Source organism: Panthera pardus, unplaced genomic scaffold (genome assembly GCF_024362965.1).
Source record: "Panthera pardus isolate Hobbes unplaced genomic scaffold, ASM2436296v1 HiC_scaffold_6, whole genome shotgun sequence".
NCBI lineage: Eukaryota > Metazoa > Chordata > Mammalia > Carnivora > Felidae > Panthera > Panthera pardus.
In genome coordinates this window covers 128,874,825-128,886,906 of record NW_026526991.1, presented here as the reverse complement: position 1 = coordinate 128,886,906, position 12,082 = coordinate 128,874,825, and the positions used below count along the sequence as shown (strand labels likewise).

General features: G+C 52.2%; 1 protein-coding gene across 5 annotated transcripts in view; it reads right to left on the bottom strand.

Moving 5' to 3' along the window:
* The window catches only part of SEPHS1 (selenophosphate synthetase 1), a 31,330-nt gene extending 26,316 nt beyond the window's left edge, over positions 1-5,014 (bottom strand). For 2 of the 5 annotated variants that reach the window (XM_053894623.1, XM_053894624.1), the window contains exons 1-2: positions 3,929-4,121; positions 1,646-1,915 (exon numbers count right to left, since the gene is read on the bottom strand). In XM_053894623.1, the coding sequence (XP_053750598.1) occupies positions 1,646-1,838 (193 nt within the window). In that variant the 5' untranslated portion in view covers positions 1,839-1,915; positions 3,929-4,121. Of the gene's footprint in view, positions 1-1,645; positions 1,916-3,253; positions 3,378-3,928; positions 4,129-4,803 lie in introns of those variants that run through there. The other 3 variants (XM_019460756.2, XM_053894625.1, XM_019460757.2) reach the window with 3 other exon arrangements.
* Between the last annotated feature and the right edge of the window lie 7,068 nt (positions 5,015-12,082).

The window sequence follows — 12,082 nt, the reverse complement described above, 5'->3', positions numbered from 1 at the left end:
ATGCTTTCTTTAGCGTCCCTTTGTTTGCAACCTGGGGTCCATGTACCCCTAGAGAACACCGTGAACGCTACATTTTGCGGGTGTGCATTTTTCTGGGAAAGGGTCACGGCTTCCAATGACTTCTCAAGAGCCCTGTGTGACTAGACTCCTTTGCTACCGTGTTCTGGTAACAGATTTTTCTACCTCTCCCCTTGCTGCTGACATCTGTCCCCGTTGCCACTGCTAGGTTGCAGCTGGTGCAGCCCCTCTCCTCACTTCAAACACGCTGGTCTCAGAGACCCGAGGGCAAACAGTTCGGTGGGCGGAGGAATCAGAGGACGCGGACTCCAGGTCCTGACCCTCACCGAGTGACACGGAATGACTTACTCGACCTTCCCCGGCATCACAGGGCTGAGGGAAGGAGCGAATGATGTGATCCATTTTCAAAATGCTTCCCCGCGCACGGCATGCTCAGCGAGGTCCGCAGGGAAGTCAGAAAGAGGTATTACGACTTTACACGTAAGGTTTTTATCGCATCTCTTTTTGCCCATTTGGCAGCGTCTTTCTCGACCACGTTATCTGACAGCTTTCTCGGTATATTCTTATTGCCTGACAAGTATGTCGACAGCCGATCCAGCTCACTCCCGTGGTATTTCTCCCGGCTTCCACACCAGCCAGACGACAGTGGTTTTCGCACTGAACTCCTTCCTGGGAGCCACCCCGCGGCCCCTAGAGTGTGGGGTGTGAGTTTTCCTCTCTCCCCACCAAAGCAGCTCGGCTTTGATATATTCTTTGGGGAAGAAAGGAGGATCTCGGGTTGGAGGACAGAACTACACAATAAGACAACGGGTGAGAGTGAACGAAATGAAAACCTTCTGTAAGAAAGCTGATCAAGTCGAATACCACGACCACCAAGCACCCAAACTCCTGGAATACGTCCCAAACACTCAAAAGGCAAAGCGATCACGGTGTTTCGCCACGTCCTTAACGCACCACATGATAAAAGCTAACAATTTCCAACGGCCTAGAATTTCTTTCTGAGCTCTGTGTTTGGGAAGAGGCAAACCACTAAAAAAGGAATTTAGTAAAGAAGGAAAACCACGCTCTCGATGCCAGATGACGTCCCAGGGTCAAGCACAGCTTCAGTCTTCTCCCTCCTCCCCACAGGAGCTCGGCAAACAGTGCATATTGCAAAGGAACCCCCATTCCTCCCCAACCCAGCCACTGCCCCCAAAGCACCGCACAATGACGCACAGACACACCTTTCTTTCCTAAGGCAGAGAAGAGAACGCAGGCATTTTAAGGAAAGTTTTAGGACAGAGGCATAAAGGAGTTTCTGCTTAACCCTCAGCTAACTACAAAATTCGGTTTAGCAAGAAACACTTTTACTGTAACAGAATTGTCTCAATTGCACACTTAATAGCTTAAAAAAATGGCTACAGCACATTCCTTGATGCTTTTCAAGTATTTCCTCCAAATAAGCTACAATAATGTCATAGCTATCACTGCTTTGCTCTTTGGATCCTCGCAGAAATTAGATTTAAAAAAAAAAAAAGAAGAAGAAGGCAACATGGGAGGACAGAAATTTGGCTTTTGACCCACTGACTACAACTGCAGCCAAGACGCTGTACTTGGGGAAGTATAAAGGGAAGAAGGGCTCACGTACCAAGTCTTGGCATCACTGCTCCCAGAAATTGCTCATCTTCTTGGAAGTGGTTCTCTTGTAAGGATTCCAGCAGTTTCTGCAGGACATCTTGGGGCACTTTGCAGCCAGTGCCCTTGAGTTCAGTGAATCTGGTTAGCCGGAAGCTCTTGTCCAATTCATAACTTTCCGGGTTAAAGGACTCCCGCGTAGACATGGTTCTTGGGCACACACACCTCACAGCTGGGCTCCTCCCCTCCCGCTCCTAGCCGCCTGGTTTCTTTACAGATCCACCTAGGCATCACCAAAACACAAAGACACCATTACAAGAATGCTCACCAGTATTCTGCTAAGAATCAAGTGAATACAAGACGGTGCCGAGCATGGAAAGAGTTGAAATCATCCAGACCAGGGATATGCCGATTTGAGGCCACAACAGTTCACTATAGTGATGCAGAAGCCCGAAGAACTCATTTAAGAAATTGACTGTACCATCAGACATCTTCTAGGGAAGGTCTGAGGTCTGTGTTGCTGTAACTGTGGCTCTGACGGGCAGCCAGGACGCCTCCCCTGAAGAAGGCACTACGGGCCAGCTGGCACATGACACAAGGCCATCTTGAGCAGTAAGTCTCATAGGCTCTTCTGGCGGCCAACATCATGAGAAAACTTCTAGTCACTTCATCTGTCAGCCTAGAAGCACTACGGTTTAGAAATCAAGAAGTCTTGGCTAAAGTGACTTCTCTAGAAAAACCTTTTAACATCTTCTGCTGTCCCCCACAGAAAAATAAAATGCCCATTAGACACGCTGCAGGAAAAGGATGCTGACGGAAACGCATTTGATGAAATTCTTCGTGATGCTCAATTCACTTTTAGAAAAAAGCATGTTTTCATTCTGAGCCAGAAGGACAACGTGATCCAAAACTAAGGAAGCCTCACTAAAGAACAGAACTTGAAAGAAAAGTGGAACAGCTGTTTAACACACCAAGATTAATTTTCTCCAAGAGAGCGGTGGAAAGTTTTCTAACGTTTTAATGCAGTGCTCTTTCCTAGAAAGCAAACATCCCACCCAACGAACCAGTACCCACACATCATTGAGAAAATATGCTTGCTCCTGGTCGTTACCGCTTCGTTGCAGAACTAAAACGAAAAAAAATCACACTGTACGAAATCCCTAGCATTAACGTACTTGGTACCACTGGAAGTTTCTAGAGCAAGCCCTTCTAAGTCCGAAGTTTCAGAGGTGCAACCAGAATCTTACATGCACTCCCAAGGTTTATGAACCTCCAGATTGATACTTTACTGGGCATAGAATTACAGACACCCCAAATTTCAGGGTCAGTTTCCCCTATAAAATTTACGATGAAGAACATGATTCCCATTTATAGAGTTTTCTATCCCCTGGCAACCACATCACTCATTTAAAATTAATCTCCCTCTCTCACACACAAAACAAATAAATAAATCTCAGAAAGCCTGAGTTTGGGCGGTAATCCAAACTGTCTTTACAAAAACATCTTCGGGGTGAGCAATCATTTCAGTTTGTAACGTACAACTGAACAGGAGTAAATCTTCAAATATTCCAAGAAAACAACCCATCCAAGAGAAGGGTGGCAGGAGAGCAAAGGAAATTACCTAGAGGGGAATTCTGAAGCCATTTTAGAGTTAGGAAAAGTCCAATAGCACTTTGACTTGCTAGAGTTTGGAACAAAACAGTCCTTTCCTCACAAAACGCCTCGCATTTAACACCGCCTCACTCCTACCAGGAGAAAAAAAAAAATCCAACTCACGAGGCATCCAGTTATTTTCCTACCTCCAAGCCTAACCCCCACCCCCCAAAAAAGAGGCGGGGAACTGGGGGGACTAACCATCTTTCAAACATAACTTCTGTCTTCCCTGATTTTTAAGAAGAAAAATGTCTAAAACACCTTAAGTCCAAAAGCACTCTGAAGTTTTAAAATTCCAAATGGAACGAGGGATACACATCACACTCACATCCAAACCTTGCAAACTTACAGGTTTTGGAGGGTGGGTGTGAGAAAATGGGGGGTGGGGGGAGATGTACTCGGGGAAATCGTAATTAATGGGGGGGAGTAAATTTGCATAATAAGAGAGCTTCAACTCCAACCCCAAAGCTGCATGTTTACACCTTTAAAACAATGATATGAATATTTAAAGACAACGGTTAACCCTTTCCTTCTCGGCCACCTTTGAATTTTTTTTTTCACCGAGAGCGCCAAGCGGGCCGCACAGCTCGGGGAGCACGGTGAGCGGGGACGGGAGAGGGTGCAGCCGCAGCCCCATACCTACCTCCCTACCCCCAAGCCCTTAAGCTCAGCAAAGAAACAATGGGGTGGGCTCTAGGCCCGGCGCGCGGGGACCGGGCTCTCTCCATGCAGCACGCATCCAGGAGGCAGCCGGAGCGCCGAGGCCGGCACGCGGGGACACCTTAAATCTCAGGCTGCCGCCTTTAAAGGCAGACCCGGCCTGGGCTCTTTGTGCGGCGCGGCGCGGCGGGCTGGCCGCGTCCGGGCGGAGGCAGCGCGGCGGCGCCGCCGGCTGGGCCATGCCAGCCCGATCTCCCCGGCGGCGGCTGCGGCGGCGGCGGGAACCGCAGGGAAGGCGCGAGGCGCGCACGGCCAACCGGCCGCGGCGGGGCGGGCGCGAGCGCGAGCGCGGCGGGACCCCGGCCCGCGGGGCCGGCCCGGTCGGGGCTCCCAGGGTCAGGCGGCGCCCGCGGGCCGGAGGGCGCGCGCGTGGGGGCGGGGAGGGCCCCGGAGGCGCCGCGCGCCGCGCCCGGGGACCGGGCTGGGTTCTCCCGCCGCGCGCGCGGGCCGCCGCCGCCGCCGCACAAAAATGTCGGCGGGCGAAAAAATTAACCCCTGCGTCGCCGCCGCCGCCCTCCCCCTCCACTCCTCCCCCGCCCTCTCCTCCCTCCCTCCTTCCCCGGCTCCGCGCGGCGGCGGCGGCGGCGGCGGCGCGGGCGGTGCTTCTTTTTTAAAGCGGCCCCACCAAGCCCTGGCTCTGCCCCTCTCCAGGCAGCGCTGGAGAGCGCCGGCCGTGCGCGGCTCCCGGCGGGCCCGGGCGGCCCGGAGGGGGATCTGCACGGCCGCCATGGGCCTGCGGACGAATATTCCCCTTTAAGCCTGGCGTCGCGCCCCCCCCTCCCCAAGCCAGGCGCTTACCGGTTCGCTTTGCGCCCTCCTCCTCCTCCCGAAAACGGGACTCCGGCGCTCCCACAATGCACCGGGCGCGGCCGGGCTCCCTTAAGCGTCGCCTGAATAAAAATGCCGCTCCCGGCGGCGGCGGCGCGGAGGGCGGGAGGGCCCGGGCCGCGCCTGGGCGCCGCGGGGGCTCGGCCTGGCTCGGCGGGCCCCTGCCGGGAACCGGGCCGCCGCGCTCCGCCGTGCGCCGCGCGCGAGGGGCCTTTAAGGGCCGGCTACCGCCCTTTAAGAGGCGGCGGGCCGCGGCCGGAGCGTCTCGGTGGCTGCGTGCGGCCCGGGAAGGGGGCGGGGGCGATGTGCAGGCCCGAGCGCGGCAATGATTGGTCTCGGGGGAGGGGTGGGGGGTTGCAAACCCGAGGAGCGGTGGCATCCGTTGCATGATGCAAAAAGGATTGATTTCAAAAGTTGCGAGTTGCATTGGCAGCAGCCTTTGGCGCCCGGGCCACCTACTTTTCCTCGACCCGCCGGAAGGGCCGGGAATGTTTTCCAAAACCTGGCCGGGCTCCACCGCGCTACACCCTGCGGGACGCTGTACCTGCTCCCCGAGCGCCGCCGTCGTTTCGAACTGGGAGACAATGACCGTGGAAACAGTTTCAAAAAGAGTAGGAGCAGAGGAAAAGCCGCCTCTGCTGCGAGGGAAGATTTAAAAACATAAACGGCGCGTCTGATTCATAGTGACTTGTGTCGTCTCTCCCTTCTATTGTCTTAGCCTGGCTCAGGAGTTAACGTGAGCCTCACTGGATGTGCAGACGTCCTGGCAAAGTTTCTTGAATGTTCAACGTGCTTGGGAGGGAGTCCGAGCTCAAGGTTCCTCAGTTACATTGTTTGCTCTTCACATGTTCAAGTAAACATGGCAGCCTAATACTGTGTGTGTTTGAATTAACACTGATAGGACAGCTTCAGCTTGCGAAAGTGCTTTCTTCGGGTTTTCAACTCTCGGAGGCACTGCCGATGAAAGTAAAGCAAAATGCTTTCCTAACACTACGTCTTTTAGGGCTTCCCTCAAAACCGAGGAGTGTGGAGGAATGCCGACGAAACTTTCCTCGGGTGGTTCGGCATTTTCTAACTGGGTTTTGGGGGCAGGAATGTGTTTTTGGTAACCGAAAGGTGCTTTATGTTGCGGGTCAGATCTGCGGGCTCTGCAGATGCCCTTTTTCATTCTTAAAATTTCTGCCGGACAATTCCTCGGGGTGTCAATCTTGGTGAGGAGGCAGAAGTGATGCAACGAAGCCGACCGGCTGATGCAGGCTTTTCTGCGCGGTGGTTTTTTTTCTGTGTGCCTCTACAGGAAGTTAGGGAAAAACATAGTAGCCCGGATTCTCTGATGTGAATTGTTGGATTTTTTTCTTTTCTTTTCTTTTCTTTTTTTTTTAAAGAACGGCACGGCCCTGTGGTTGGCAAACCTGGATCCGCATCTGCATCACCTGGGAAGACGCCTGTATACACACCCCAGACCTCCAGACCCGGGAACGGAGGATGCAGATACCTCTAGTCCTCGCATCCCCTCCCTTTTAAGATTGATTTTGTGAATCGTTGTGGGGTTTGGGTATTGTTTGTGCGTTTTTAATTTTTTGTTTTAGTCAAAGTCACAACTAGAAAAAACAACTTGGGGGGTTAGGGGCAAGGTGAGTGGGGCCCTACATGAAGATCATGTGTCATGCTGAGGAGTTTGGCATTTGTGCCGTAGTCAGCAGAGTTTGTCAGATTTGGTTTTTTTTACAAGTTGAGCTTGTAGAAAAGGCTGCACCTCATCTGGGAGGATGCTGACTCCTGGAGGGGAAAACGGGGCCACATCTCTAATTAGCAGGTAATTGTAGTCGAGCATGGAGTTGAGGGTATTTGAAATGAAGCAGCGGGAATGTGGACAAAAGAGAGGAGTGGAGGTGATTTCGTGTGTGGTTGGAGGAAGAAGCATAAGATGACGCCCAGATTTCTAGTTTGGGGGGGTCTGGGTGGGTAGTGATGCCAACTGAAATGGAAACTATGGGAAGGCAAACAAGTGTAGGGGCGAGTTTGGCTTTGAAAATGTGAAATTTCAGGCACCTGCCAGATAGTCTAGGCTGAATGCAATGGGTCACACAAGGGCTGGCGCTTGGGGTGGGGGTGGGCTCTGAGTTTGAGATGCAAATGTGCGACCATCAGCATGTAAATGGGGTTTCTAGCCTCGGAAAGAGGTGGGATTAACCGGGAAGGAGAATTGTGGAGGAAAGTGAAAGAGACCTTGGACAGAGCCCTGCGGGGCTTCCTTGTGGAATGGCTGGCGGAGCCAGAAGCTGATCCGTGCCGAGTCTGTGGGAGGCCAGCATCCTCAAAACCTGCTCCTTCCTCCTCCAGCACCCCCAACCCCTGGGTTTGGAGCTCTCAGCAGCTCCGCAACAACTGGAATCGAATTCTTCTGAGCACAGGCGGTAGACTCTTGACTGAGCTACGGATGCCTTCATTCGTGTGGAGTCGGTCTCCAGCCTTGGGGCCAGACGATCCACTGGATCTCTCCACCCTCCTTCTCTGTCCTAAATGCAGGGTTCTCTGTCATCCCCCCAGCCAGCTTTTCTCCCACCAGCCTTTGTCTGAGTCTTCCCCAGCGGAGCCATCAGAGGACCATCTTCCCTGAGTTTTCAGGTCCTGCTGATGCCAACTGAAAGATGGTTGTCCTAGGTTCCTTTACCCCGTGGACCCTTAAAAAATACGTATTTACCAGCCCTGCCCCCAAAGATTATATCTAGCTGGCACGATGGGTTGAGTTATGACAAAAATTCTTTGCTCGGCCAAACTTTAGTCAGGCTCCTGAACTTTCTAGGCTCAGCTGTGTACTTCCTTGTAAAATCCAGTTTTAGCAATATCCGTGCCCCCGTCCAATATCTGATCAGGTTCCCCATCCCCCAGGTGATGTCTGATCATCCTGCCTTTAGCAAGAATCCTGTTAGGTCGGTTTAGCCGGAATCCCCCCACCCCCACCCCTGTTATTTCCTCTTCCTAATTTTCCACCTACAGAGTCCCACCCTGCTCCTTGGCTCTAAATTCCCTCTTGCCCATGCTATATTCAGAGTTGAGCCCAATCTCTCTCCCTCACTGCAAAATTCTGTTGCAGTGGTCCTGAATAAAGTCTGCCTTACCATGTTCAACACATGTCACAAACCGTTATTTTCTTTAATCATTGTGTCCCCCGCCCCAGAAGATGTATTGAAGTCCTGACTTCTGGTACCTGTGAATGTGGCATTATTTGGAAAGGTCTTTGCAGATGTCATCAAGTTAAGATGAGGTCGTGGTAGATTAGGGTGGGCCCTAAACCTAATGATTTATGAGGAAAGGGAGATTTGGGGACAAAGACGCCGGAAAAAGGCCATGTGAAGACTGGGACGGAGATTGGAGTGAGACAGCTTCAAACCAACGAACGCCAAGGATTGCTTCTGACTCCCAGAAGCAAGGAAGGCCCTTCATTAGAGCCATCAGAGAGAGCATTCCCTGCCAGCAGCTTGATTCCAGACTTCTGCTCTCCAGAACTGTGAGAGAATACATTTCTGTACTCTGTATTGAGCCACCCAGTTTTGTGGTCTTTGTTACAGCAGCCCCAGGCCACTAATACAGCTGGTCGGGGATATATGCTGGGGTGGGGGTGGGGGGGAGTACTAAGAATCCATGCTTTTATTTATTTGTTTGTTTGTTTTTATTTGTGGGGGAGGGGCAGAAGGAGAGAAAGAATCTTAAGCAGGGTCCATGCTCAGCATGGGACTCGATCCCACAACCCTGGGATCATGACCTGTGCCGAAATCAAAAGTTGGACGCTTATTAACCCACTGAGCCACCCAGGCGCTCCAAGAATCCTTGCTTTTAATGGGCTCCCCTGGTGCTGTGGATGCTGTGGGGGACACTGCCCTAAAGGATTCTGCTTTCTCTCGGAAACCCAGAGGGACAGGAGGCTGCCTGTTCCTCCTCCCACATTCTGTTACCTCCAAAGCAGCTCCAGTCACGTTACTTTCCTTCTGTCCTGACTTTCTCACTTTGGGTGTTTGCTATCCAGCGTTAACCACCATCTATTGCCGGGGTAGTCCCTCCCCTACCTTGTTGGAATCTTGCCCTTTCAAGAGTGACCCCTGATTTGTCCTGGGTGGGGGGAGGGGTGGGGGGGGGGTGGTGGCAGGTGGGAGGACTCTCCAGTCATGACTAAGACCTGGTAGGTGATGGGTACCTCAGATCTAATGACTTTTACGTTCACTCCTCTGTCTGCACCATAAACTGTCTCCTCCCTGGAGATGTTAAGCACTGACATCCTATCTCCTGTCGCCTTCCCGTCTCTTTACACCCACACTTCCACCACAGGGGGGCCACCAGTCTCTCAAAGCGGCCCTTTGCCCTTCCATCCAGGCTGGAGCCTTCAACAAGCTCCCCAACCTTGTCTCCTGCACCGCCCTTCTTTGACCATATCTACCTGCAAACGTCCAGCCTTACATCCCTTCCATCCACCGTCTCCCCACCCCCCCCCCCCGCCACCCATTTCACCACATGGAGAAAACTCAGAGCTCAGAGGTCGTGCTGTGACCGATGTATGATCTCTGGTGCCAACCGGGCTTTCCCGACAGCTCAGAAATCTCTATGCTATTCCAAATGTTCATTGTTCTCCCCAAAGTCAGTCCTGTGCTGTTCAGCCCTCAGAAGCAGATGCAGCTCAAGAAGGAAATGGATGGGGCGTCTGGGTGGTTCAGTGGGTTAAGCGTCTGACTCTTAAATTTCTGCTCAGGTCATGATCTCGTGGTTCAGGAGATCAAACCCCGCGTCAGGCTCTGCACTGGCAGTGTGGAGCCTGCTTGGGATTCTCTCTCTCCCTCTTTCTCTCTGCCCCTCCCTTGCTTGCTCTCTCTCTCTCTCTCTCTCTCTCTCTCAAATAAATAGAAAGAAAAAGAAAGAAAGAAAACAGAGGCCCATAGAAGAAACCCTCCAGCTTTCCCACACTGTCCCCACCCCACCCCTCTGACCGTCAGCGTCTCAGAGGGAGGACTATCTCTCTGTCCAAGGCCGGCCCCTCTCTGTGCACCAGCTGCCCCCCTCCAAGTTGAGGACTTACTACACACACCATACAGACTTTAACGAATATCATCTCTTAGAATTCTCCCAACAGCCTTGTGAGCTAGGTACTGAGATATACCCTTAACGTGGAGGAAAGCGGGGCTCAGACTGATTGAGTAACTTCCCTAAGATCACTGTCTTACTTGAGGTTCCTCTGAGGCAGATCTCGAGACGAGGATTTGGGGGAAGGGAGTTTATTTGGAAGGTCCTCCCGGGAAGCACAAGTCAAGAAGTGGGCAGAATGAGGGAAGGGAGAAAGCCACAAAGAATGTAAGCGAGCGGGTTACCCCCGTGGGCTCAGCCTTGTTGGCATCTATCCGGGAAACTGTATGGAACCCCCTCTGGTAGGCAGACCAATGCCCCGGACCCCAAAGATGTCTGTGTCCCGTCCCTGGAAACTGTAAGCATGTTGTGTTACCAGGCTGCAGATGGAACTAAGTTTGACCTTAAGGGGGTTACCCTGGATTACCCGCGTGGGCCCAATGTAATTACAGGGTCCTTAAAAGTGGACGAAAGAATCGAGAGACCCAGAGACATTGGCAGTGTGGCAAGGATTCAGCCCAGTGCTGTCAGGAATGATGATGGAGGAAGGGGCCACAAATCAGGGAAGACAGGAGCCTTCTGGCAGCTGGAAAAGGCCAGGAGACAGAGTCTCCAGAAAGGAAAGCCCCCCCCCAGCGGGCACTCTGATCTTTGCCCAGTAAGGTCCGCGTCAAACTCATCCCCCGAACTGTGAGATCACAAATGTGTGTGTGTGTTCGCAAAATTAGTGGTAATTTGTGACAGCAGCAATAGAAAACAAATACACCCTCTTCTTTTTATTTTAATGTTTATTTATTTTTGAGAGAGAGGCAGAGCGTGAGCAGGGGAGGGGCAGAGAGAGAGGGAGGCACAGAATCCAGCTCTGAGCTGTCAGCACAGAGCCCAAACCCACGAACCGTGAGATCATGACCTGAACTGAAGTCACTTAACTGAGCCACCCAGGTGCCCCCAAAACACTCTCTTAAAATCACACCACTGGGAGATGGGGAGGCAGAGACATTTCTCCAGGGACTCTCCTCCCTCATCGGCTAAGGGTTGTCCCTGGGGGCAGTGAGTCCCCTATAGCTCGCAGAAGCAGCCCGCAGTGTGGGGCAGGCAGGTGACTGAGGGGGCATGATGTTCGTGGGCTGGATGCTGTCTATGAAGCTACAGGGGGACTCTGAGGTGGGCTGGGCACAGATGGCATCCATAGTCACTGCCACGGCACCCAGCCGTAAGCGGTCAAGCCAGGGTTCAAACTGGGGCTAAGCCTGGAGTCCACGTGCCTGGCGCTGAGGGTGTCCCTGCAGCGTTTGAGGCCATTATAGCCCTTTTCTTCTTGAAATTCTCAGGGGGTTGATGTTAGTTAGCTCTTCCCTCATTCTCCTCCTAACCTCTTTGGCTACTTCTTAATCATTCGTTTTTTAAGTTTTCATTTGTTTGCTTATTTATGTATTATTTATTTTAACATTGATTTATTTTTGAAAGAGAGAGAGCACTAGTAGGGGAGGGCCAGAGAGAGAGAGGGAGACACAGAATCCAAAGCAGGCTCCAGGCTCCGAGCTGTCAGCACAGAGCCCAAAGCAGGGCTCGAACCCATGAACCGGGAGACTACGACCTGAGCCAAAGTCGGACGCTTAACCGACTGAGCCACCTAGGATCCCCTCTTTTTTTAAGTTTTTTTTTTAATGTTTATTTACTTATTTTGAGAGAGAGAGAGGGAGGCAGGGAGAGTGGCAGAGAGAGAGAGAGAGGGAGAGAGAAAAATTCCAAGCAGGTACCCGACAGTCAGTGCAGAGGCCAACTCGGGACCCGAACTCGTGAACTGCGAGATCATGACCTGAGCTGAAACCAAGAGTTGGACACTCAACCGGCTGAGCCACCCAGGCGCCCCTAAGTTGTTTATTTTTTTTTAGATGTTTATTTTAGTTTTGAGAGAGAGAGAGAGAGAGACAGACAGAATTCAAAGTAGGTTCCAAACTCCGAGCTTTCAGCACAGAGCCCAACGTGGGGCTTGAACACACAAACCGCGAAATCACGACCTGAGCAGGAGTCGGGCGCTTCATCAACTGAGCCACCAGGTGCCCCTAAGTTTTTTTATTTAAGTAATCTCTACACCCAGCGTGAGGCTCAAACTCATACCCCTGAGGTCAAGACT